Source organism: Oryzias latipes, chromosome 21 (genome assembly GCF_053564925.1).
Source record: "Oryzias latipes strain Hd-rR chromosome 21, Olatipes_Hd-rR_3.1".
In the NCBI taxonomy this organism is placed as follows: Eukaryota; Metazoa; Chordata; class Actinopteri; order Beloniformes; family Adrianichthyidae; genus Oryzias; species Oryzias latipes.
In genome coordinates this window covers 4576621-4603628 of record NC_136257.1, presented here as the reverse complement: position 1 = coordinate 4603628, position 27008 = coordinate 4576621, and the positions used below count along the sequence as shown (strand labels likewise).

The 27008-nt window shown below is 40.4% G+C and overlaps 1 protein-coding gene across 1 annotated transcript; it reads left to right on the top strand.

Moving 5' to 3' along the window:
* The first annotated feature begins 102 nt into the window (after positions 1 to 102).
* parp14rs1 (poly(ADP-ribose) polymerase family member 14-related sequence 1) lies at positions 103 to 19509 on the top strand. The gene is made up of 17 exons (XM_011489218.4): positions 103 to 571; positions 645 to 748; positions 4999 to 5029; positions 6109 to 6354; positions 6463 to 6687; positions 8238 to 9916; positions 9999 to 10229; positions 10341 to 10562; positions 10994 to 11072; positions 11225 to 11374; positions 11518 to 11580; positions 11747 to 11923; positions 14348 to 14566; positions 14663 to 15277; positions 15354 to 15490; positions 15597 to 15771; positions 18635 to 19509. Exons 1-17 carry the CDS (start codon positions 397 to 399, stop codon positions 18916 to 18918), a joined length of 4812 nt encoding a protein of 1603 aa, XP_011487520.1. The 5' UTR covers positions 103 to 396; the 3' UTR covers positions 18919 to 19509.
* The last annotated feature ends 7499 nt before the right edge of the window (positions 19510 to 27008 follow it).

The following is a 27008-nucleotide window of genomic DNA, read 5'->3' as shown; positions in this document are numbered from 1 at the left end:
TACATAGTGCAGCACTATTTAGTTTTGTAGTAGTTAGGGTGGGATTTTGGACATAAACAATGTTCTACTGTTTAAAAGGGCAGAGGCCCCCCACCCCGCCCTAGGAAAAGAAAATCGTGGACACGCCTCTGTCTCACAGCACCTTCTTATGGAAAGTCCCGTAAATACAGAAAGTGAAAGCAAATTCGCGCGGAGGGCGTGTATTATTTTATTATTTTTGATTATTCTGACCCCGCTGACTGTTCAGGCGGACTTTGTGTCTTTGTGCGTGGCCTGTGCGGGGATCTGAAGGCCCCTGCGGGACCGAGTGACAGTTCGTCACTTCCCATAAAACAAAAGTGAAAGCGTTCCCGCCCGGCTCACTAGTGTTGGTTTCAGTCTGCTGGGGCCGCCGCGATGGCCGGAGAATATTCCCACCGGGTGGTGGTGGAACTGGAAAGCGGCGACGTCCCCAAAGTGAAGAACAAGCTGGTGAAGTACTTCCAGAGCCGCAGGTCCGGCGGCGGAGACTGCCAGGTGGACTATGAGGAGGGCAGCCGCTCGGCGGTGCTGCGCTTCAGCAGAGAGGAGGGTGAGTAGTGACATTCAACCGGTCTGCCACGCGCGTCCGTGGGTGCTGCTCCCTGACGGCTCGGTTTCCACAGATAAGAAGAAAGTTCTGGATAAAGAAACCCACCAGGTCCAACTGGAGAAAGGGGTTCTGAAGATGACAGCTCGTCTGCCTCCAGAGGAGCAAACAGCAGCTCAGGTCAGCTGACTGGAATGAATACACAACAAACAAATCCACGGACACACAACATTTTAAAATCAAAGTTTTTTTGGTTAGAATATTTTCAGCTCAGGGATTTTTTTCCTAGTGAAAACATGTAAAAGTTTAATTTATTTCTTAGGCCTTGTTGTTTCAGGAAGTCCTCTGGAATTGTGGACACTCCTTTTGTTTGTTTGTTTGTTGGTATTAAAACATTATTTCCTTATGAGTACAATACATAACAAAAAGGAGCAAACCATGTTTTCCAAACAGAAATTTGCTTATTTGTGTAAATTAATTTTTTTCTGCCACCTATTATAGGAATACTTTCATCCAAGGAAGTACAATACACTCAAAAAGAATCCATATTGAATATAAAAACCTGAAAGATGTTTCTAGCTTTAAGCATATCGATAACATTTTGAAGACAACTCTTAATTATTTATTTTAATTTGTAAAATCATAGTTTCGCTTTTACCATCCGATATGTCAAATACTGCCACCTTGTGGAGTTATGATTAAATTAATAACTGTCAGTGGGGTGTCTATATCAATAAGGTTAATATACATTTAATAATTATGATGGAGTATTAGGGTCACCATAAAAGTGAAAAATAAAATAAATACATTTAGGAGAATGTAGTCGTTTTGAGCCAGATGCCAGCTCAGATGAGCAAAAGGAAGATGAACCTGAGCTGTTTTTAAACAAAGTATTTTTTTATCTGCTCCTGATCCATCAAGATTTGATTACAAAAAATACTCAGAAATGCAGTTTTAATTTTACTTTTTTTATATACTGTATGTCCATCATGAGAAAAGCTACAACAACATGTTGAAAAAACACCAAAAAACTGGGTCTTTAACCTCTTTTATATAAATATGTATCAAACCACTTCTGCTTCAAAATTAGCTTATCTTCATTCTAATTTTTTTAGTGTTTAAAAAAAGTGTTTAAAAAAAAAGCCACAGTGGGACCGGGCCTTAGACATGATCCATCTCTGTTTTTTTTATGTGCTATGAGGCGTTTGTTTTTCTTTGTGGTGATACAGAAAATACGGAGCCCGTGACCTAACATGAGAAAAAAAACAATGAATTTGTTCCTACTAGTGTTGTGCCGATGGACGATATCATCGTCCATCGGCACAACGGAAGGATATAACGGAAGGATATAAATTCCGCCGAGCGGCTTTTTTTTCCAAACTTTATTGAATGTAACAATTCAATACAAAACAATGTTAAACAGCGCCGAGCGGCTTTATATATTGACATGTCAGCTCGGTAAAATACGAGATGATCTTCTAAACGTGCCTTTAATAATGTTACGGTTATTATGAAACACCTGTTCGCTCATCATTTGAATTTTAATCCGTGTGGTCAGTTCTTTATCTGAACGAAGCCAGGATTAGCAGTATGCTAACACGGGCTAACAACATTAGCTTTGGGTGGTGCTGCTTGCTGGCTGCACGTAAACATGTAAGAATAACATCAGACTTTATTTAGTCGGGACACGACTGGAAACACTAATCCGCGTGATTGTTTGAATGTTTTCTAAGGACTGAGCGACATTTCTGCTTTGAAGCTCAAACCGCTGTGTGTCTGCTGACGATCCGAGCTGTGCTCAGACACACACTTTTAGACCCGGTTCTGAGTTCGGTTGCTTGTACCCCTAGAGCTGCAGGACAGATCGCAGTCTTAAATCTCCCACACATAGCGCTCATGTAACAAAGCACCCCCCCTTTCCCCTCAAACACAAAGCTGTAAGTCCGCGCTCCGCCGGTCCACTTCAGTAGTGAAGTGCGGGAGCGGACTACTTCTTTTCTATTTTGTTTGTCACTTTTTTTGTTAAAGTCACTTCCCTCAGTTTATACCTGATCATCGCGGATAAGTCATTAGTTGGGAAATAAAATGAAAAAAGCAAAAAAACGAATAGCAGTTATATAAGAACGAAAAATGTAAAAATACCCCCCCCCCCGACGATGTCATCGTCCATCCCGATGGTTGACAGCAAACATCGTCAACGGCCAATTTAAGGGACATCGCCCAACCCTAGTTCCTACGAAATAATAATTCACGTGATAAGCCATTCATATACACGGATGTGAGCAACACTTGGATTTACAGCAGATACCTTCACATTTCGGTTATTAAATAAGATAACTGGTTTAAAGCAATAATGAAATATATTTTGCCATTGCATCATTGATGTTTCCATTGACTTTAGCGAGGTGATGGCTACTCCAGGCGGCGTGCTGAAGGACAGACGGAGAGCCGCTGTCTGCCGCCAGAGCGATATAGCGACCTACGGCGGCGGAGCTCACTCTGCCGGCGCACAGCGAGATCCCCTAGTTTGATTTTTTTTTTTTTATGTTTACCCTCTTGAATGAATGTGGGTCACAGAGACACAATGTGGCGACGGAAAGCGGCAGGACGGAGTGCGTGGAAACGTGATTACCAATACTTTTGTGGAGCTTTTTAAAATAAATAAATATCTTCCGTGTTTTCCATGCATTGTAATGAGACACACACAGACAGAAATGGGAAGAAGGTATCTGCTTAAAATCCAAGTATTGCTCACATCCGTGTTTATGAATGACTTGAATTATTATTTCGCAATAATGAAATATTATTTAGTGTGAACAAATAAATTATTATTTTTTACCCATGTCAGGTCACGGGCTCCGTAGAAATTAGTCAACGCTGGAGTTCTTTGAGAAGTAGAATCCGCTTGTTCTGAGCTTTGACGTTTGCCGTGACGTTGATGCTTGGGAAGCTGCAGAGGCAGGCAGGGACCGTCAATAAAGTACAATAAAGACAAACAATATCTCAGTAACTCGCCATAAATCATCTCAAAAACATCACAAGTACTCATTATTGTTTAAACAAACTCCACAGAAATTCTTGATATCATTACTCTTTCTCTAAGAGTGAACCAGGGTGTTTAAGTAAGCAAATTATATATCTTCGCTTTGCGACTACATCTCTTGTAGTCCTAAAAAAACAGAGCGAAAACAAGAAAAGAGGAAAAAGTAGAATTGTATTAAAAACCAAAGAAATAACAAAAAACCCAAAAAAAACTCAATATTTTATAAAGTTTGAAAAAAAAAAACGAAAAAAAAAAAAATTACATCAAATATCTTGAAAAACAGACTACATGCTACAAAGTTGGGCACACCCACAAAGTGAGCGTCCAGCAGGTCTTTGCTGCTTTGTTCCCAATATTGTCGTGGATATTGACTCACAAAATTAGTAAACAGTTCATAGGAAAACAAAACCGACTGGCAATATTGTGACAAACACAAAAACAAAACCGATCAGGTCTACGACACGGACACGTTGTGGCTCTTCAACTTTAAATTGCAACTCATCTTCTGGTTTCATTAGCAGATGATGTTAGAGCCCAGCCTGTTTGGAGTTCTGTAATACAGAAAAATGGAAAGGCATATACACTGCTATAATGTCACAAGAACAGGCAGACTGCTGGATCCAAATGCAGCATGTTTATTAGCTCAGCTAAAAGCCCACAAAGCTAAATCAGGGTCAGGCAGGCAGGGGTCAATGACAAGCATGAGATCAAAGGAGAAGTAACAGAGGTAGTCAGGATCCAGGCGAGAGTCAGGGCAGGCAGCAGGCGAACAGAGTCAGAGCCAAAACAGGGTCAGGAGACAGAGGATCAGGAATAACGCTGGATAAGGAAGGTAGAGTGGCACCAACAATACTTCACACTGAGTGAGGCTCAGTGCAGTGCTTAAGTATACTGTGAGTGATTGTAAATGAGAGTCAGGTGTGTGGCATCCAGAAACTGCACTGGGGATGCAGGGAGATGAAGTGCAGTTATAATTCTGGAGAGAGTTCCCGCTGGTGACCAGAAGGGGAGATCTGACTTCTGACACAACTTGAAAGCAAAAGCACAAGTGATTTTTTTTTTTATTATCACAGCTAGAAATAAATTCTGGTGTCAGGGTGGTAAAACTTTATTCTTTCCATGCTTTTATTTTGGCACTTTCATTTTAGGATTTAGTATTATTGCCATTAACACTTGTTGCCAATTTAACTTAGACTTAATGTGTTTATTGTTTTTTATTTGCAGTGTAAACTGTGCTGAGTGTTTGTTTGAAAGGTACCACACAAATATAGGTTTAGCTTTATTAATGATAAAAAAATCACTTAAGATGCTCCACTGAAATAAGATTGAGAATGTTGATTTTTATAGATTAGAAAATGGCTCATGGCTTTTTTTTTATGTCATGCAGAAAAGCCCAGCTCCCGAACAGAAGAAGAAATGTAAGTATGAAATGAAGAAACCAATTAATTTACTATTGAAAGTCTGTGTTAAATTGCTCATACCACCTTAATATTTGAAACTTCTTTGTAGTTCACCTGGTGGTTTTACAACATAAAACAAAAAGAGCAGCGGTTACAAAGGTTATGTTTCCTGCAAGACATGAGACTAGAATTAAAAAAGAAGATTTTTACAATAGATCTATTGTGTAAAAGATATTTCTATCTTTTTAAAAAGAAAATAAGATTGTAAAAGCAAATCCCCGGCTTTTGGGTGGAATATTTAAGGAAAAACTACCAGTCAGACGTTTGAGTATGCTTTGAGTGATAGTTTTTATGCAAATATTAAATGACTGAAGATTTATTTTTACTTTTTGAGAGAGCTTGGTCATGGTTAGATTTTAGTCATGGTTAGATTTTATTATAAAACCAAAAGGATGTTGTATATAGAATGTTTTTATAAGTTTTATAATTAAAAAATACAATAAATAAACAATATAAATATAAATAAATACAAATATATAAGTGTTGAATATAGAAAAAGGTATACGCTCCCAAAAGTGTTCTGTATTTAACTTTGATTCATAATTTGATTTTTGATAAATACCTATTTGATTGTTGCATTTGTCAAATTTATATTCCAAAGTTAATTTTGCTGGACTATAAAGGCATTTTTTTATGTAGCTATTGATTCGAACTGAAAAAAGAAACAAAACAAAAGGAAACTTTCATAAATAAAATTACAATTTCAAAATTAAAAACAAAAATGTTCTATATTAAGTGAAAAATAATTTGATTATTCAATTTTATCGATAATGTTGTATTGACCTTCTGGATGAAGTTACAGATAGATGAACACAATGTCCTAAAATTAAGGTAAAAGATTTCGTTAGTGTTCAGAAATAAGAAACAGAAAAACCCCAACACGGTATGTACTGCATCAGTTTATGGACTACAACTGCAAATCAATTCATATGTGGTCCTGTTTTAATATTTGCTTTTCAAAATCAAGAATTTAACTACATGCTTCCTGTTCTGTTCTGGGTTGTCATTTAACTGAGGTTTGGTTTTCTTCTTAACAGCCAATGATGCAGAAATTCCTAAACAGGAACTTACAGATGAGGCCGACCATTCCCCTGACACAGAAGAAGAAGAGCTGTGTTCAACCTCGGCGGTTTTGGAGAACATTTCTGCAGAGACCAGCCAGGAATTCTTGGAAATGTTGGTGGAAAATGTATTGAAGGGTCTCCGCTTATCATCCCAGAAATTTAGTTTGGAGATGCTTCCAGAAATTTCCTCAGCTGTTGTGACTTTCCAGACAGGAGCAGGTACTTTATGTTGGCGTAAACTTATAAACGTAGGTCCAAAAAACCTACACCAAGGTCTTACTTATTGATGAAGTGCTGATTCTTTTTTTGTTTTTTATTATTTTGCAGACAACTCTACTTTTATCAAAGCCTGCCCTCAAAACCGGATGTTTAACAGGAAGGGATTAATGGTCCGGTCTCTGGAACTGACAAAGCAAGTTGCCATCAACAATGAACACAAGTTTAATGCAGACGTACTCCAACTATACTTTGATGGTAAAGGTGGAGGTGTTGAAGATGTTTTGCTTAATGAAGAGGAGCAGTCCGCTGTCATCACGTTTACAGAGCCTAAAGGTATTTCTGTTGATCTATGCATGTTTGTGAACCTTAAGTTGTTTTTACATACATTGGGGCAAAAGGTATAAAGTCAGCTACTAATCCTGCAAGTTGTCTTACGTAAAAAGAGGAGAAATGTTTTTTTTTTTTTTTTACCATTGATCACTTCAAAATCCCAGTGTCGGATTTTTGAAGAATTTATTTTGGAATTGAGGAGGAAAACAGTATTTGGTCAATAACAGTTCTTGTCAATACATTGTTGTATACCCTTTGTTGGCAGTGTTAGAGGTAAAAGGGTTTCTGTAGGTCTTCACCAAGTTTTTACAGACTGTTGTTGATATATTGGCCCATTCCTCCATGCAGATCTTCTCCAGAGCAGTCACATTTGGGACTTTTGCTGAGCAAAAAGGATGTTCCCCTTTCACAGGTTTTCATGGGGTTGATGTCTGGAGACTGGCTTGGCCACTGCAGGACCTCAAAATGCTTTTTACCTAGTCACTCCTTTGAGGTCCAGGCAAAATGTTTAGGATCAATGTCATGCATGAAAATTCCGACACATTTCTTCCTTAATGCTGTCACCTATGGATGCAGGTTTTCACTCTAGCTTAAAAAGCTAAATTTCACTCATTCAGTCTTTCCTTTATACGGATCAGTCGTCCTGGTCACTTTCCAGAAAAACAGCTGCAAAGCTTGTTGTTTTCCACTGACTTGCTACAGAGTAGGTATGGTGTTCTTTGGATGGAACTATGCATTCTTTTTTCTCCAAAAACAAAAAAAGTTGAGATTTTACCAAAAAGCTCTATTTTGGTTTCACCTGACCACAAGAATTTTCCCCAATCCTATTCTGGATCATCCAATTGCTTTTTAGCAAACTTCAGACCCGCCTGGACATGGACTTGCTTAAGCAGGGTACCGCGCTTGGCACAGTGGTGGCGTGGTGTGTTACTTTGGTCTTACTTACCGTACTTTGCTACTTTGGTCTCAACTCACTGCTGGTCATTCACTAGGTCCCCTGTGTAGTTCTGACATTTTTACTCACTGTCCTTACGATCATTTTGACTTCATGGCGTGAGATCTTTGTGGAGCCTCAAATAGGAGATTTTTGGTTCAATTTTGGTTCTGTTCTTTGACAGCTTTTTGGTCTGGAGTTTGGACTGTGATCATTGGACAGATGTCTTTTCTACTGATAGAGTTTAATCACACCATGCCCTTGATAGAGGTAACAAATGGAGGACAGAGGGGGCTCTTACAGAAGAACATACAGGTCTGTGAGAACCAAACTTCTGGCTAGTTTGTAGGTAACTAAACATTTATTTAACCAAGGAATTAACTATTTTTCATAAAAGATCCTACAATAGGATTCCTGGGTTTTTTCTACCCATTCGGACTCTCATAGTTGAGGTATACCTGTGATGTAAATTAAAGGCCTGTCTCATCTTTTTAAGTGGGACAAGTTGCACAGCTTGTTGCTGACTACGTACTTTTTGCCCCACTGTTGCTGTACTCACAATAAGACACCATTATTACTAATATAGCTTGAATGGTTAAAACATTTTTCTTCTTCAAAGGTGTTAGGGATGTCCTCAAAGAAAAGCACAACTTCAAAAATAAAGAAATCAAAGTCTATCCATTTTATGAGTCTTTGGGAGTGGCTCTCTACGGAAAAGATAAGAAAATCCTCAAACTTCCTGCAACCATCTCTGAGCCCTTGGAGAGCGCTGTCTTTGCATACCTGAAACAGAATCCGGCTGCACTGGAATCCATTCGCAGTGACTTGGAGAAGCATTTCTGCAATGTGGCCCTTGACCAGGCTGCGGTGTGCTTAGGACCCAAGCCTCTGTTACTGAAGCAAAAGGATTCCAAAACATTGATCAGAGAGTGGACCAACACAGTGAAGGCTGCCTTTACACAAACTATGTCTAAATTCAAATCTACAACGTTCCAGCTAAAGCCAGAGGCTGTAGAAGAGTCTGAGAGGGCAATTCGACAGACTCTGCTGAAGGTGCCTGATGAGGTTATTTTGGTGCCTGATAAGGCTCAGGGTGTTTTATCTGTGGCTGGTCTTGTGGATAATGTAAACGCACTAGAGAAACCAATTCAGGAAGTCATTAACAAAACTGCACAAAGGGTGGAGAGGCAGAAATTAAGCAAAACCCAGGAGGTGAAAGTATCACCTACAGTCTTTCATATCCTGTGTCAGGATGGTTTTGAAGACAAGCTTTTGTCATTGTTCCCCGAGCTCCAGATGTCCTTCAACAAAGAGAAATCCACTCTGAAAGTTACTGGTCTTGTCGACGAGATTTTTGCTGCCACCAAAACCATAAACGATTCAAGTTTTTCATTAAAGCGACAGAGTTTAGATATGGAGGAAACTTTGCTGGATTTTTTGAAAGGTGGAGAAGAAGTTGAACTGACAAATTCTCTCCTTACCGCCTACGACATAAACGCTGCTTTGGAAATCAGTGCAAATAGGGTGCAGCTCATCGCTGCTTCGGAAGAAGATTTAATGGATGCCCAAGAGCATCTGAGGCAGTTGTTGACTAGTAAAGGCTTTGTTGTTGAAGATGCGGACGTACTAAAAATGGCAAAGTGGAAAGAGTTGGTCAGGCAGATGGAGGATGAAACCAACAGCTCGGGTAGCAGGATTCAAATCCAAACCACCGATCAGCAAGTAGTGGTGTGCGGTCATAAAGATGTGGTGGAAAAAGTCAGTTTCACATTAGAAGAGTTCTTAACGCAGAACGCTCGTGTCGATGAAACTGTTCATGTGAAAGCAAATATCATTATAAAGTACTTCAGAAGTCCTGAAATGCCGTGGTTAACAGAGTTGCAAAAGCAAGTGAACGTGTCTTTCCAAAAAAACACCATCCACCTAAGTGGTTCTAGAGCCGCTGTGGAAGAAGCCAAGATGTCTGTTGAATCAATGTTGTCGTCTTTAGTCTTTGACAGTTTAATGGTCAACAAACCTGGAGGGAAGAAGTTCTTCCTGGAGAAGGAAAACATGTATCTTTCCTCACTCAAGAGTGAAACTGGTTGCTTGGTACAGCTGGTTGATGAGGTTGTTCAGGGTTTGGAAGACGCCATTAAGCAGGAGTTTGGCAATCATGGAGTCAGTCATTCTCAACAAGCTGTTCCTCCAAAAGACATCAAAAAGAGGTCTCCTGCTTCTGATCCCTTCCTGTGTCAAGTGAAAACTAAAGAAGGCTTGTGCATCATTCTTAAAAAGGGAAAAATAGAAGCTTCAAAGGTAACTCCTCTATTTTTCTGTTAGTCTGTATTTTTTGGAGATCTCTTGAGTTTATCGAGCCCATTTGTTACCCTTGTTTTAGACGGAGGTAACGGTCAACACGATATTCTCGGATCTTGCACTGAATAAAGGTGCAGTTTCAACTGCCATTCTGAATGTGGCAGGGCCCAAACTTCAGCAGCTAGTGATGGCTCAGAAAGCAGCCGGAACTGAGGGGGAGATCATTATTACTGATGGCTGCAATCTGAAGAGCCAGAAAGTCTTTCACGCTGTTGCCACCAAGTGGGACAATGGTAAAGGCGCTGCTGAACAGGTAACCCACTGTCATACATATATTTAAATAGCAAAAAAAAAAAAAAGGTCATACATTTATTGAAATCTACCTGCAAAGATGCTGGTTTTTATTTCACTACTTCTCTCTTAGGTGTTGAGTGGAATATTCAAGGGTTGCTTGGAAAAGGCAGAAAATGGTAATTTGACCTCCATATCGATCCCTGCCATTGGCACGGGAAACCTGGGTTTTCCAAAAACCCTTGTAGCCTCCATGATGCTGGATAAAATTGTTGAGTTCGGTAGCCAGGCACAACCCAAACATCTGAAGAGGGTTGAAATAGTTATTTTCGCTGGAGATGCACCAACAATCCAGGTGAGGAAAGAGAAACACGTTAGAACAGTTACACACATGTAGGAATCATTGTAAACAGCAACTGTTTTCCCATTTAACATACGCATATTTTTTAAGTTTTCTCCTTTCTTTCCAAGTATATTCATTACCATGTCTTTTTACTGTTAGTTTAGTTTCACTTTTGCTCAATGGGCTGTAGTGGCTCAAAAAAACTCAGCAAAGTTTAGATATTTAAAGTTTCTAATTCTGTTTTTTTTTTACGTTGATGTTTAATTTAGTTTTAAAGAATTGTTTCAGTCTTTGTGTTTGAAAATCAATCAAGGTAGGCTCTTGATCTTTTTGTCCACAATGCAATGTTTATGTGGCATTTTAAAGCCACATTATTGTTATTTTTAAAATCAAAGTAGTAATAATCTGATTACATTAACTCTTTTTTTAATACTTGTTAACAGGAATTTACCAAGGAATTTATGCGGAAGTTCCCCAATGCTTCCGTTGGCTCAGATATTAAAAGTTCCTCACAAACAACAGGTAACAACAACCTTTACTAATCTTCCCTTACAAACTACCGTGCTAATACGCTTATCCATAAGGGGTTCAATAAATGGCAACTAAAGTAAAAGCTTATAAAGACTTAGATAATATGCTGTATTTATTGTCAGTTTCTCTTTTATTTTTACCAGCAAGGCCCTTCTCAAAGGTTACTTCCAGTACTGGGATGCATGAAACTACAATGGGAAATGTGACTATCCAAGTAATAACCGGAGATATAACCAAAGAGACCACAGATGTTATTGTTAATTCTTCGGATGAAAAATTTACTCTCAAGTCAGGTAAAAATAAACCAAAAAAGAGGAGGATTTTCATATTTTTTTTATATAAATTGGATTAATTGTTCATTTTCACAAGTTTTCTTAAATCTTGAAATGTTTAAATTCTGAGACGGTTGGGTTTTATTCCCTCTTCCTTTCCATAGGAGTATCCAAGGCCATTCTGGATGCTGCCGGTCAGGCTGTTGAGCAAGAGTGCCAAACCTGTGGTAAGATTACGATTCGGAAACTTGGAACCTTTGTGATTCTGGGAATTCTGAGCTGATGATTAACTGGATCTGCAGCCTTTTCACATGATTATCTAGAAAGGAAGGGCACGCTCAACACCCACACTTTATAATTTGGTATGGTTAAATCCGGTCTCTTCTCCTGTAGGTGCCCAACCAAATTCAGGCATGATACTGACACAGTCTGGGAACCTTAAATGTAAGAAGATTCTCCACCTGACTGGACAGACAGACCCTGTGAAAGTCCAGAAGGTTGTCAAGGATGCTCTGGGAATGTGTGCGAAACAGTCCTTCACCTCTGTCTCATTTCCAGCCATCGGCACAGGTGAGACCAAATCAGAAATTCTTCCCCCCAACTCTCGGTTGATGAAACACACAATGATCGCTGAAGTAAGGATTAAAGGGTGTCTTCTCCAAAATCCATGTTTCAGTTTCAAAGGGTTTAAATCAGGACTCTTAGGCTACGTTCACACTGCAGGCTGAAACAACGCAATTCCGAATTTTTTGCCCCTAAGCGGCCCAGTTCCGATCTTTTCATGACAGTCTGAATGACACAGATCCGATCTTTTCAATTGCGACCCAGGCCCCGTGGGTTTGCCGTCCTGATTCCGAATTGTAGCCGTTCTTTTCAATTGCGACCGCCGTCTGACCGGCCAGGCGACTTGATTCCGAACCGTACGTCATCGACACGCAACAAACGTCATCATTTTGCGTTGAAGTAGGCGGGAACGAGAACATAAACAACAACCATGGTTGACGATGCTGCTGAGACCAGTCAGTGGAAGGGAAGCAGGTCACTGATTGGATTAATATTTGGGGTGACAGCTCTCTTCAGGCCAAACTCCAGGGCTCTTATTGCAACTGGGCGGTTTTTGAAAAAATTTCCAGATAAATGGCAGAGCGTGGTCTTTAACCTTTCCCGCGATAACTTTTTTTTCTTTCTCCCCTTTCCGACTGTGCTCAGAAGCGCGGGGGACCCGAGGCGATCCTCCTCCTCCTCCCTGTTCTGACCCTTAGATTCTCCAGAACGGGTTAATAAAGAGTCCATAGCATTTATTCTGGGGGAAACCTTCTTTTATTACCGTCCTCCGTAACACACAACATGAATGCGCGCCCACACTGCCCCCCCCCCCCCCCCTATTCTCTATCGCGGCACGCGCTTGCACACACGCGGGGGCGCGGCCCCAACACATACACATTCCTCTTCCACTACAGTGGGTACAGACGATCCCGACTCCAATGCCTTCTTAAAATGAGAAGATTGTAATTGTGCTGCTCCTTCGTGAAAATAAATTTAATATTACAAAAAGAGCTCCGCTTTTGACAACACTGTTCTAGACATCCATTGTTAACGTTTGCTCCGCAAACAACGAGTGACGTCGTTCACCGTTGAGTATTCTTCTGGCTTCTGCGCATGCGGGTCTCGTTTGGGTCGTGTCACGGTCACACTGGAGATCACAAAAGTTCGGATTTACTTGGAAATGTGAATGGTCTAGCAAATAATTCGGATTTCTTCAAAAAATCCGAATTGAGCGTTAAGCCCTGCAGTGTGAACGTAGCCTTAGAATCTCTGACTCTTACCCATTTATAGCAAAGACTTTTTTTTCCTGGTGGTGGGCGGAGCCTCAAAGCAACATCTGATCCTGTCCCACGAGAACCAAAATAGGCAATGCTATAAAATTGTCTCCAAACACCAGAAAAGTCTCCAGTGACAACAGGAAAAGTGGCCAGATTTGTTGTTAGTTGGGTTTAGCAAGAAAGTTACCAAGTTGGAAACATGAACACAGAGACTATGTGCATTTTTTTCTACTGGCAAGCTGCGGGCAACAGGTCGTGGGGAACACTTATACAACATGCAGGGGTAAATAAGGGTGCAGTAGGTGAGATGCAGGCACATCAAATGGACTAGTCTTTTTTTTTTCTTCAATTTTAATAGATTTTTTTCTCCCTCTTTTTACTTTTACCAAAAACACAAATGACAAAATAAATTTAAGAAAAACTATTTGGGTTTTAGCATCTCGTTTGGAAATGTGCTCAAACTCAAAGTTCAATTAAACACAAGCTGTAAAGTGTTTGTAGATCAACGCAGCAGATATTTTCTGAACTAGCGCCATCTTGAGCAGCTCATAAAGAGAAACACTTCTCACACTCAGCAGAATCTCTGTTTCAGGTGGTGAAACAAATCTGTTGTACTTCCACTTTTGGCAGCTTTAATCTTCATACAGACTCCGACTTCTAATCTGTCTGGGCTCTCTGCTTTTGGCATTTTCACATGGTCTATGAAGTGTTTTCTTTTTTTAATCACAAAAAAATAAAGCTGAGCTAAAAAGCCCCCTTGTACTCCCCATGAGGAGAGGGGTTTCAGTCAGTCACCTTGAGTCTGAACCAGCTGAGAAAGTATTTTTATAAGAAAATGAAATTGCTTTTAAGCATTTAATAAATGGCATTAACACATCTTTAATGACATGTACTGTAACTGTAAACTCAAATTGAAACGACAGATTCACTAAAGGGGAGCAGATTAATGGAAAATGTACCGTTTTCCTAAATTTGCCTTCAGTTTATTCATTTTTACATGAAATCATAATAAAAACAGCCTAAAAACATAATGTTTTGGATTCTTGCCCAGCCCTAGCTGCACCCATTAAGTCGTTTGCAATCTGCCTTTATTCTGACGCCCATTTTCTTCTCCCTGTTGATGAGTTCTCATGGCTTAGCTGTTTTTCTTTTGTCTGCTGCATCCTTTCAGGTCAAGGCAATGTGCAGGCCGGTAAGGTGGCAGACGCCATGTTGGACGCAGTGATCGATGTATTGAGCCAAAACCCTTCAAGTACCCTGAAAACAGTCCGCATAATCATCTTCCAGCAGCAAATGCTGAAAGACTTCTACAACAGTATGCAGCAGAGGGAAGCTGGAGAACAACAGGAGAAAGCCACAGTACCCTCTTCTATTGGCCAAAGACTCAAAAGTAAATGTGGAGGTTTTTTATTTGATTTCCTAATGCTATATAGTATTGTTTAGAAATGGAAAACTTTAAAATGTATTATAATACATTTTCTTTCAGGCCTCTTTTTGAGTCAAAATGAAGAGAAGCAGAAGAAGGAGGATGATATTTCCATTGTGCCGGTCAAACCGGACCCTGCTTGCTTCCACATCTGCGGCGGCACACAATCTAAAGTAAATGCAGCCAAAAAGTGGATAACTGACCTGATATCCAACGAACAAACCACTATACCCATAACTGACAACGCCATCTTAGACCTGTCGAAGGCAGACTGCCAGCACATCAACGGCATCCAGAAGAAAATGGGGGTGACCATCCAAATGGAGAACAAAAACTCCCAGACCTCGCTCATCGTGGAAGGCCTCAGCAGGGACGTGATCAAAGCCCTTCGTGAGATTGACGATATTCTGAAAAAAGTTAAAAGCAAGCAGGAGTTGGACAAATTGGTGGAGCTGACGGGGGCAGTGGCAGACTGGCAGTACCAACTGCAGGGGCAGCAATTTCAGAGTTTTGATCCAATGACGAACTACAAGCTTGAGCAAGCAATGCAACAGGAGCTGCCGTCGGTAAACATCAAAGTCCAGGGACAAGACTACACCGCCACCCTACCTGAAGGACCAGCTACAGACAAGAAGGGAAACACTCTGCAAATTAAACGAATTGATAAACTAAAAGGCAAGATTCAGGTGCTAAACCTTTACATTTGCAATTCTGACGTCAAGCTAACTGAACGTTCTTGTGTGAAATCTAGGTGAAGGTATTCCAGAACACTGGCAGCAGATGCCTCCCAAGACCACCTGTTTGGTTGCCAACGTCCAGGCTGGCACACCAGAGTACAATGAAGTTCTCCAACTGTTTCAGGCTTCCTGCAAGCGAAACGTGATAAAGGTACCCTCTCGCTCCTCCCGCGGGAGTATGGTTTTGAAAAAGCTTTACAGTTTAGGCAACCTTTGGTGAAAATTTTTAATGAAACCCTTTTTTTCTTTGATCTTAGATTGATAGAATCCAGAATCCTGCACTGTGGAGGAGTTTACAAATCAAGAGGAGTGAGCTGGAGGTGAGAAACGGCCACCAGAACAACGAGAAGCGGCTCTTCCATGGCACCTCCGAAGACACGGTGAAAATCATCAACGAACGCGGCTTCAACAGGGTTTATGCTGGAAAGAACGGTATGACATCCAAAGGCCTACTCTCTTACTTGCTACAGCTTTAGTTGAAGGTTCTTTGTTGAGTTATCTGGACTCAAAGTGTTCTTTCTAGAAACATGTCAGCCCTCATCTCAGTGACTGATGAAGAAATAAGACTTGAAGTCCAGATGCCATAATTCAACTTCATAACAAGAGAGTTTTAGATATGGCAGGAAGGGATGGAATTCAGATGAAGAAAATTTATTATATTTAGAAGACAGTTCAAAAATGTTTCTAACTTTCTCTGCAGGGATTGTGTTAATCCTTTTTTTTTGAATTCTTATCTAGAGTTACAAGAACAGACAGACGGCTGGATCCAAATGGAGCAGGTTTATTAGCTCAGCTAAAAGTTCACAAAGCTAAATCAGCGTCAGGCAGACAGGAGTCAATAACAGGCATAAGATCATCAAAGGAGAGACAGGATAGTCAGGATCTAAGCGAGAGTCAGGACAGCCAAACAGAGTCAAATACAGGGTCAGGAAACAGAAGATCAGGTCCAAATACAACGCCTGATAAGGAAGGCAGAGTGGCCCAGTGCAGTGTTTGAGTAGACTGTGATTAATTGAGTGAATGAGAGTCAGATGTGTGGCATCCAGGAAGTACAAACAGGGGTTGCTGGGAGATGAAGTGTAGTTAGAACTCTGGACATGGTTCCCGCCGGCGACCAGAGGGGGAGACAGAGTTCTGACTTCTGACTCTTAGGTTAAACGTCAGTAGAATAACTTCTTCCCTGTTCTACCTTTAGACAGCATCAATGTCAAGAATTCAAATATTTTGGTCAAATCACATTTAAATGTAAAATAAATGTATTTTATATACATTTGTTTTACGTGGAAGAAAATTCATTCAGTCTGCTAATTTGTTATCCACTCACTTTCTAGTAGAAACAAAAACTGTTCTTTTTCTCTTTTCTTTAATTTGGGAGGGTTTACTAAAGAAATCAAAAGAAACAAGATAATTAAATATTCTCAAAACTACCATGTTCTGCCCCTCTCTTTGCCTTTCGTCTTGTTTTCTGTCCCTTTTCTCATTCTTGACTTTCTTTATCTTCTGTTTGAGTTTTTTTTCTGGTTTCATCTTCCTACACTTTCGAAAAAGTGGCAACAAATTTCTTGCTTTCTCCTTGGCTTTTCCTTTTCCTACCGCCGCTCGGATAATAAACACTGTAGTGTCTCTCTTTTTTTTTTTTAAAGAATCTCTTCGATCGGTTTCTATGCTAGCTAACTTGCTGTTGGTGATGACGGAAAAGTCCATTGCTGCAGAGGGACGGGGAGGACAAAACACTTTTGCATGACCAATTTTAAGTTGTTTTAAGCGAAGACAGAGTTAAATAATAATGGCAGTGAAAATGAATAACAAATATTTAAATATTTTATTACTGGGTAATAAAATTTATTAGGTAAACAATTGGCTACCTTTGCCTAATGGTAAATCTGTCCCTGACTTTTTTTATATACCTCCCTCCCATCTGAATTATTTTAAATTGCATCCTAGCACCTAATCACGACGGAGAGAGTTTTAGGGCCAGTTTACAAAAAAAGATATTTTTTAACCCCTTGTGCTATCTTAGATGACCCCACCCTTACATTGACGTGTTCTCCCTACCATGACAAAGGTGGACAAAGGTGGAAAGATTTCATGTAATCCATGGAAACCAGTGAGGTTCACAAATCATTAAAGAAAAAACGTTCAGCGCACTGTCTAGTGGGTCTAGATGACCCAACTCCCAACGTTAAAGTGCCTACGATAGCACAAGGGTTACATTACGAATTTTAAGTCGTAAAAAAAGTCATAGATAAACAAGGAATAAACCCCAAAGTTTTCCGTTTATCAGAGCCTAGCTTGAAGATGAAATATGTGGAGCCTTTTGTGAAGCTTTATTTCCAGATTATTATAGGTTTAAAACAAGGAGATTCTGAACCTTTTGGCGACTCAACATCAGATTATTGTCAGTGGAGCCGTCTTTCCGCGGTTCGGTGTCAGTAAAGCGGAGTTTCATATGTAAAATAAGGAGTTCGGAGACACGTTTTGGTGTAGAGGACCGCTGCAGCCTTTATTCTCCTTTTCATTCACATAACCTGAAGTTCATCTGTCACCTTACGTCATGAACCTGTCATCCGAACACCAATGCAGAAGTAAACAGTGTTCCATACGCCCCCTCCTGCAGATGAAACGTCCTGTTTCAACATAAAACAATAAAGAGGAATGAAAATAGTCTGTAATATTAGCATTAGAATGTTGAAAATGCCAAAAAGTGCTCCTCCTCAGATGGAAGTGTCACACAGGCGTAGAGATTGAAAGGATTGAAGTGAACATCTGCAGGGACACCGACGACTTCATCAACGGGCTGCAGAGATCCTGCAAGCCATCCATCAATAAATAAAACATTAATAAATCAAACAAATGAGCTTCCAGACCCTTGGAACGTTATCAATAAACATTCAGCTCAGTTTAGTCTGTCTGCTCTGCTGCTGCGCAGCGTTCACTTTTTGTTCTCGTAAATCTACGATTTTAAATCTCTTTTACTTTTTTTTTTCTTTTTGGTGGCCCTAAAACTCTGTCGTACCTAATAACAGAGTACATTTTTATGCTAATTCTCATTGGAAATTTGAAGCATTACTTTCATATCGCCGAGGTAACAAATGTTTTTTTTTTCTGTGAGCAATCAATAGAACAGAAAATACACAGTTTTCAAATTGTTTATACTTGTGAACTTATGTAAATTGGCAGAAGGTCCAACTGTATTTGAATAGCTCCAACTTTTTATTTAAAGCATTAAAATCTGTAAAGTTCAGTCAGCTGTCACATATCGGATCTTTAAACTTCCTATTTGTCTCTTTCCCAGCTGCATATTTTGGGAACGGCACTTACTTTGCTGTAAACGCCAGTTACTCTGCCCAAGACACCTATTCCAAGCCCAACGCCAACGGGGAGAAGATCATGTACCTGTGCCGAGTGCTGACTGGAGACTACACCCTTGGTCAACAACACATGATTGCTCCACCAGCCAAGAGTTCGCTCTCCATTGAGTTGTTCGACAGTGTTGTGGACAAGGTCGCCAATCCCAGCATGTTTGTTATCTTCCACGACACCCAGGCCTATCCTGAGTATTTGATTACATTCAAGTGATACTGCCATTCACGTAACCATTAAAAAATAAATAAAAATGTCAACACATCAGTTGTTTTGTTAGAAATGTTCAACTCATGGAGGGTGCTCATAATAAGGGAAAGCACTGTGGTTATTTTATAATAAAGTACACTGTTTGTACATACACTGATACTTCACATGACAAACGCTGTCCACAACCAACGACTCGCGTAACTGTAACTGACCGTGTGTCTAACAGAACAAACTTGCATCACATAACAAACCATAAAAAATCATCTAGTTAAAAATTCATTTTCCGTTAAAGAAAAATTAGCTGAATGCATCCATAAATGTGTTTATTTTTGTGTCATTTGGAGCTTACGTAAATATTTTCCTGGTTTCTCCTATCCTTTACTGTATTCTCTCATCATTTTGTTTTTCAAATTTGCTAGATTTTTCAGGCCAAAAATTGTGTACTTTGAGGTGCCAACATGTTAACAGTTGAAATTGTCATTTTCTTTGATCCATTGCTGTTTTTTAGCAACATATGCGATGTTTATGTGCAGGTAAGCAGTACTGAAATAATTGAATTAATAAACATGTGAAATAAACATGTAAATATCAAGTAAACGGCCATCTTTCTTTGTTTTAGTTCTCCATCAACCTACAAGTTAAAGAAGACATATGTCTTAATTACACACACGTGGTGAGTAAAAAAAACTAAACTAAGAGATGGCAAACTGTACGAAAGAGTTTTAGCGCCAGTTTATTAACAAAATTGGTTTTTTTTAAATTACGTCTTTAAAGTCGTAAATTTACGGGGAAAATGTTGTAGATTTACGGGAAAAATGCCAACGTTGTTCAAACCTTCTGGCCACTCAAAATCAGATTTTTGTCAGTGGAGCCGACCTTTCGGGGTTCAGTCGGTAAAGCGGAGTTTTGTAAATTAAAGAGCTCAGAGATATGTTTGGGTGTAGAAGACCGCATTTGTAATCTGCTATCATCAGTCACACACACTGAAGTTCATTTGTCACCTGACGTCATGAACCTGTCACCTAAACACCAATGCGGAAGGAAAACAGTGTTACAAATGCCCCCTCCTCCAGATGAAACGTCTCATTTCAACATAAAACAATCAAGAGTAATGAAAATAGTCTGTTATCCCTTGTGCTATCCTAGGCACTTTAACATTGGGAGTTGGGTCATCTAGACCCACTAGACAGTGCTCTGAACCTTTTTTCTTCAATGATTTGTGATCTTCACTGGTGTCCATGGATTACATGAAATCTTTCCACCTTTATCCACCTTTGTCATGGTAGGGAGAACACGTCGATGGAAGGGGGGGGGGGGGGGGGGGTCATCTAAGATAGCACAAGGGTTAAATTAGCATTAGAATGTTGAAAATGCCAAAAAGTGCGCCTCCTCAGACGGAAGTGTCACACATCTGTAGAGATCTGGTCTTTGGTGGAGGAAGAAAGGATTGAAGTGGACATCTGCAGGGACACCAATGGCTTCACTGGACTGCAGAGATCCTGCAAACCACCCATCAATAAATAAAACATTAATTAATCGTAAATCAAACAAATGAGCTTATTATCAATAAACATTCAGGTCACCTGTTCAACTGAGTTTAGTCAGTCTGCTCTGCTGCTGCGTGGCGCTCACCTGCTGCTGCTCTGTAAGCTCACTTTGACATTAATCTTGTAAATTTACGAGCTTTTTCTCATAATTTTTTTCTTTAAATCTAGTAATTTTACTTGTCTTATTTTTTGGTGGCCCTAAACCTCCATCATAAAACTGTGTTATGGCTTGATGCAAAAAAAACAAAGTAAAACTTTAGGCTCATGTACACCTGAGCACAAAGCAGTGGAAGTAATAACAAAAGGATCTCAAATGACCTAAAAAACAAAAGCTTTGGTTTTATCTGCATTTGATTTGTGGGTCGCCTGGGATTGACGAACATAGTGATGTAATTTTTAGAAGAACCATCAAAAATAAACTTTTGGATTTCCTTGGCAACGGAGGTTTTATTGTGACCACGCCCACATTCTTAACACATTATAGAGTGACATAGCTATTTTTTCAGTTTGAGCAAAGGATTCATATTTACCATAATAAAGTAAAAAGTGTGGGGCTATAGGGGAACGCTATGCCCGCCACTCTAACTGGATCATTTACAGGGCTAAATCCCAGAGGACACATGGCATGATGGCTTAAATGTATTGGGTGATGTACAGAATACCTTCAAATACTCTGATTCACTAAAGGTTAGTTTGTAAAACATGCAAACTTTACAGGATTCAGTCTGCTCCACCTCCCGTGCTCTCTTCTTCCCCTCTGACCCTTGCTGCCACACTCCGGGGCAGATGGCAAGGGTTTTTACCTCTGCTTTTCACGGATGGTTAAGTCGCGCAAATGATGCCGACCGTCTTGGAAGTCTGCACGTGGTTGCATTTGTTCCTGCTTCATCCCCTTCCTTGCATTTATTCTCCACTCTTGATTGCGTTGATTTTCCTAGCATTCCACAGTGCACGCTAAATCTTCCTCATAACACTGGTTTGCATCTGTTATTTGCTGCACCATCAGTTTTTTGTAACTGACGCACACATTTTTACTAAACGTATTGTCCAATTGCATGACATTTTTCTCTTTATTTGAAAATTTAGGAAATGAGGTCACGTGTTGCAAGTTTTCAGAGAATGCCGTTTTGCCTTGAAGAACAATTTGTTAATAGTTTTTAGCTCAATATTCTTAAATTTGACCATTAAGGTTATCTGCGTCCACTTTTGATTTTACTTTGACATTTTTTCTTGGACTTTTGTTCACATCTGTAAAAATATCTTTCACTTTGTTGCCGCAGTTAGTTTCCTGTCCCAAAATGCATTCCTTACTTTTATTTAAACTAACTAAAAACTTTAAACTAACTAGGAGGTTGGAGCCTGAGCTTGAGAGTCCTGAGGCCGCTGGAGGTCTAAATCCTCCTTTTGCAGGATTTTCTTCTCTCGAACATACCAAAGAACACCGAGACCATTTGAGTCATCAGTTCTGACAAGAAGATCTGTGTGCAGCTGGAAATATTTCAGGTGTTTAAAGCTGCATATCTAGTCTATCCGGTGCAAACCCACGATTTATGTAATTGTTGTCTCCAAATGGAATTTTGGCTTCATGCTTTTACTGAGAAGTTAAAAGTGTTTCAGTGAAAAAAATAGGTTCAGGTGCAGAGAAACTCTAATTTGATCAGAGTTTTATTGCAATAGCTGAACCATGATGACATGTTAAAGTCTAAAAAGTTATTTTAGTTTAGGTAGAAAAGGCTCACATCAGTGCAAAACAACCTAAAAGGAACATAAATCTTATTTCATATCGGTGACACTTAAGGAGGGCGCTGTTCACCCGTCACGCCACTAGAGGGCAGCATTAGCTGCATAACTTTCTTGTCCGGGTGACACTAATGCATTACAAAGTATCTGCGTTCCTCTGTATCACTTGGTTGTTGGTCTGTGTTTATTTGTTTCTTCCTTTATTGTCTTCTTGCACCCCGGCTCCCCTCACTATGGAAAGATTAATGGTTCAATCTAGTTTAGAGGGCCTGCGGCTGCGCTGTTTCCTGCATCCGCAGCGAATAAGAAGTGTGTGAAAGTTCAGGATAGGTTGACACATTTCCTGCGCCTCTGAGACAACCAGCAATTTCTTACAAGAACGTGAGCAGCAACTCTGAGGAAAAACTTTTGCAAACAAACTTTAGACTGCGAGGATATGGAGTAGTTCCCGGGAATGCAGTCGAGTAAAAACATTTCTCCTTCATTTATACCTAACATTTTTGCACATTCTTTCTGTCAGTCACTGTGAAAGCTCTGATAGACTTTATTTACTCAATGAAGTCAACAGTTACAGCTATTTCCTCCTCAGCACATAGTGATTGCATCTGCTGCTGCGGGCGTCTCTGCAAATACTTCAGATGAGTTTTTATCCTTCTACTCACCCTAGCAGACCCCATCCTTCATTCCAGCATCTCCCTTAAAATACTGTAGTAACAGTTTAAGGGCACCATGGCAACAGCCACCAGAGATACGAAGCAGCACACTATAGCAACGTGCTGAAATACAGCTGCTACCATTCTGTGCTGCCAACGCAACCAGATTTAGGACAATAGCAAATCCTTAGCAACACATGAACGCTGTCACATCAGCTCTCTGCGTCTGCCTGACTCCAGCTCATGCAATTCTGTGAAACAAAGTGCTTCTTAGCTGTCTGTGTCTGGGTTTCCCAGACTAGTTTGCATTTAAAACGTCCTCCCATGTCCTCATATTTGGTATACATTTTAAACCTAATTAAAATTTGTGAGTTGTAAACGGGAACAGTGATGCAATTTTGCACTGCTGTGTTAGCACTTGGGTAAAAACTGAGCCTGAATTCACAAGAAATTGTTCCAAAAAACCGAATTTTTATGTTTTTTTTTTTATTTTTGCAATCCCTGACTAACTAAATTTAGATAAAACACTTTAATCTAGACAATGCAACATTAAAACGTTAATTCTCTTCCATGTGTAATATTTTTATGTTTAAACAGTGCTAGGCGCTAGTTGACATACACAAAAGAATTCCTGGAGCCCAGGGTGTGTCAATGAAAACACAAGGCAGCACTGAAGGTAAAATGCAATCGATTGTATTAAACAAAACAAAAGATTTGTACAGTACAAAACAGGGGATGGGGGCACATGGGTGCAGCCTATTGTCTGTTGGGAGGTTTGCTGTGGCTGTTGACCGGAGAAAGGTAGTTTGCCATCTCTTTGTGGGTGGAGTGTCCTTGCCCCAGGTGGAGGAGTTTAAATACCTTGGGGTCTTGTTCACGAGTGAGGGAAGATCGGAGCGTGAGATTGACAGGCGGATCGGAGCGGCGTCCGTAGTTATGCGGTCGCTGTACCGGTCCGTTGTGGTGAAGAGAGAGCTGAGCCGAAAAGCAAAGCTCTCAATTTACCGGTCGATCTACGTTCCAATACTCACCTATGGTCATGACCGAAAGAACGAGGTCCTGAATACAAGCGGCTGAAATGAGCTTCCTCCGTAGGGTGGCTGGGCGCTCCCTTAGAGATAGGGTGAGAAGCTCGGTCACCCGCGGGGAGCTCGGAGTAGAACCGCTTCTCCTCCACATCGAAAGGAGCCAGTTGAGGTGGCTCGGGCATCTAGTCCGGATGCCCCCTGGACGCCTCCCTGGAGAGGTGTTCCGGGCATGTCCCACTGGGCGGAGGCCCCGGGGAAGACCCAGGACACGCTGGAGAGACTACGTCTCTCGGCTGGCCTGGGAACGCCTCGGGGTCCCCCCAGAGGAGCTGGAGGAAGTGGCTGGGGTGAGGGAAGTCTGGGCATCTCTGCTCAGTCTGCTGCCCCCGCGACCCGGTCCCGGATAAGCGGAGGAAGATGGATGGATGGATGGATGTTGAGATGTTATTGGAGGCGGTAGTGTCATGGATCTCAGGGTCATGCCGTTGGGTAGCTCACCATCGAATGGAGGATCAACAATGGAACACAAACCACAAAAACAACCTGAACGATGAGCAGGTCTTTTGGGGTTTGGAATGACCATAAACCCAGTGCAAGATTGGAGTTTTCCCAAATGAGTCTGTGTCAAGTTTTCAGTTGACTTTTGGCTCGTCTGTGCTCCTGTACCTGACCGTGTACCTCGTCTCTGCTCCTGCTCCTACATTTGTTTGTGGACCCTACCTTTGGCTCGTCTCGCGCCCCCAGCCGTCCCCCAACTACCTCTAGATGAAGCCCATCTGCTTCAACATGTACTTGTAGAGTTAGATAAGTTAATTCCTCTCTAAGAGTTGTGGGACATTGCCTGTCCGTCCTGGGGGAGGATCCCTCTAAGGATGCCCAGTTTAGTTTAGCCATTACCTATTAAACTCCATGACTTTATGTTCTTTATAATTCATGATTATTTAACAATTACCGGTATGAAGCCCATTGAGAGGACCATTGTTTTAAATATTGGGCTATATAAATAAAAATGCATTGAATTGAATAGTCCTGATGAGGCTACAAAAGCAGAAACATCCAGGAGCAGGAAGCAGCTGGCAGGAAGTGCAACCACTGATCCTCAATTTATATGGACAATGACCCTTCCACAATAAGGGCATGAGCAAGGTGTTCACACTTACGCGGATTGCATGGGGTTACACATGGAAGTAGTTTTATGTTATTAAATTTAAGGTTTTCGATAATTTTCTATTAAACTAACCCCTGGAGTGAAGCAACCGACTAATAATATAACCTTATGGCTTAACTTTGCATCCGCAAGCGTTTAAAATCTGCAGAATTATCAGATAATTGATCAAAAGAAAGAAAATAATCTAAAGAATAAAAAGTGCACTGCAGGTGTGACATGTCATATAGTTCATCCTTCTGGACTATTAAGATGGATGCCTCTTCATCCTGCCGTCTGAGTGCGGATGCTGGGGTGTGATCACATGGTTTAAATTCAAACCCAATTAAGCCTTTCAGGGAGGAAAGACTCAAAGAGAAAAAAAAATAATCCATAGGTTTGCTGTTAATCCGCACTTCATAGAAACTCCTTTGTGTTCCTCATCTAGCAGCTTGTCTAGATGAGGAAGATCCCAAAATCCAACCTGGAATATGAAACATTTCCAACCTCAATCACTGCCTTCTTCAGGAAATAATACTGACATGCAGAACTATAAAGTCTTTCCTTCTTTGTTTGTTAAGTCTTCAGTTTTTGCTCTTTATTTTTCTCTAATCGTTTCAGAGAAACCCTCTGATCAATGCTTTCCACGCCTTAAAATAACAAATTAAGCACAAAGGACATGTCTTGTGTGGAGAAAACCCTTTACAAATTTGTCATTTTTGAATTTATGAAACTTTTTAAAAAAATTGTTATGATCTCTCTTTGTATTATAGATGCTACATTTGAGCTGCGCCTCAGTTGGAACAAGTATTTCACAGGGGACACACTGGAACCAAGGTCCAGAACCAAGTACACACTGGGCATGTGATGCACCACACTTTTAGTGTTCACACTTGACAAACAGGGAGGGGTTTCTTCTTTTTGTCTAATGTTTACTAGCACACGTCTGCCACCTACATTTACAAGACACAGGGTGCAAAATGTCAAAGCGGAGCAAAACTTGTGAGGTTTTGCTCCGGGCGTTTTTCTTTCACAGCTCTGTTCTGATATTTTAAAGACTTCGTGTCAGATAATTCCAGCCCGGCATAAACTGCGCTTATTAATTTATCCTCTATGATCAAATGGTCGGCACTTCCATGAATTAAAAGTGACGCCATCCGTGCGCCATTACCAAATCCGAGTCCCCGATTGGCCAAAGATCAACCTGCTTCAACTTGTAATGCATGTTCAATGGACGCTCGTTTTGTAAGAACAAACAGTCGCAGAAAACTTGTGTCGCGACCAGTAAACCAGAGTTTTGAAACGCTGAAGCCCAAAACCAAATAACGCTTGTTTTACGCGATCAAACAGGACAACAGATTGTTTTTTCCAAGAAATTCTAGATAAAGGAGTTTCGAAGATAGTTTCAAGTGTAGGTTCTATTAGGTTAACTTCCAAGACAAAATTCTAAAATTTAAGGCTTTTCTTGTGATAAATGTCTTTGTTTAGTCACAAATTAATTCTTTATTGCAACTGCTGCCGGTCACAATAAGTTCTATTCTATTCTTTGATTTCTCAGGTTCTTTTGTATCAGACACGGCTGTGTTTCTCACATTCCTGACATATTTCAATGGATGCACTTCAGTCTTCATCAGGTGATGAGGATGTGGCGTATTTAAAAACAGATGACGCGGAGTCACCTGTTGAACTTTGACAAGCGACTCCGCCCCTTGATGAAAAGACCCTGAGAAATCAATCAATCAATCAAATACAGACACTATGAACTTTCTTGATCTATTCTATTCTGTTCTAAATTTAAAAAAAACACAGATTAGTTTCATAGTGAGACCTAAAAGGAAAACAATTCTTTTAAATACATTTTTTTTCCCAAATGTAGACTGTATGTAAAAAGTCAAAGAATTTCATTTATAGACTCAACCGGACAGAAAAAAATATTGAATGATGAAAAATCACAAATAATAATAGTAATGAAGAAGTAAGGTGA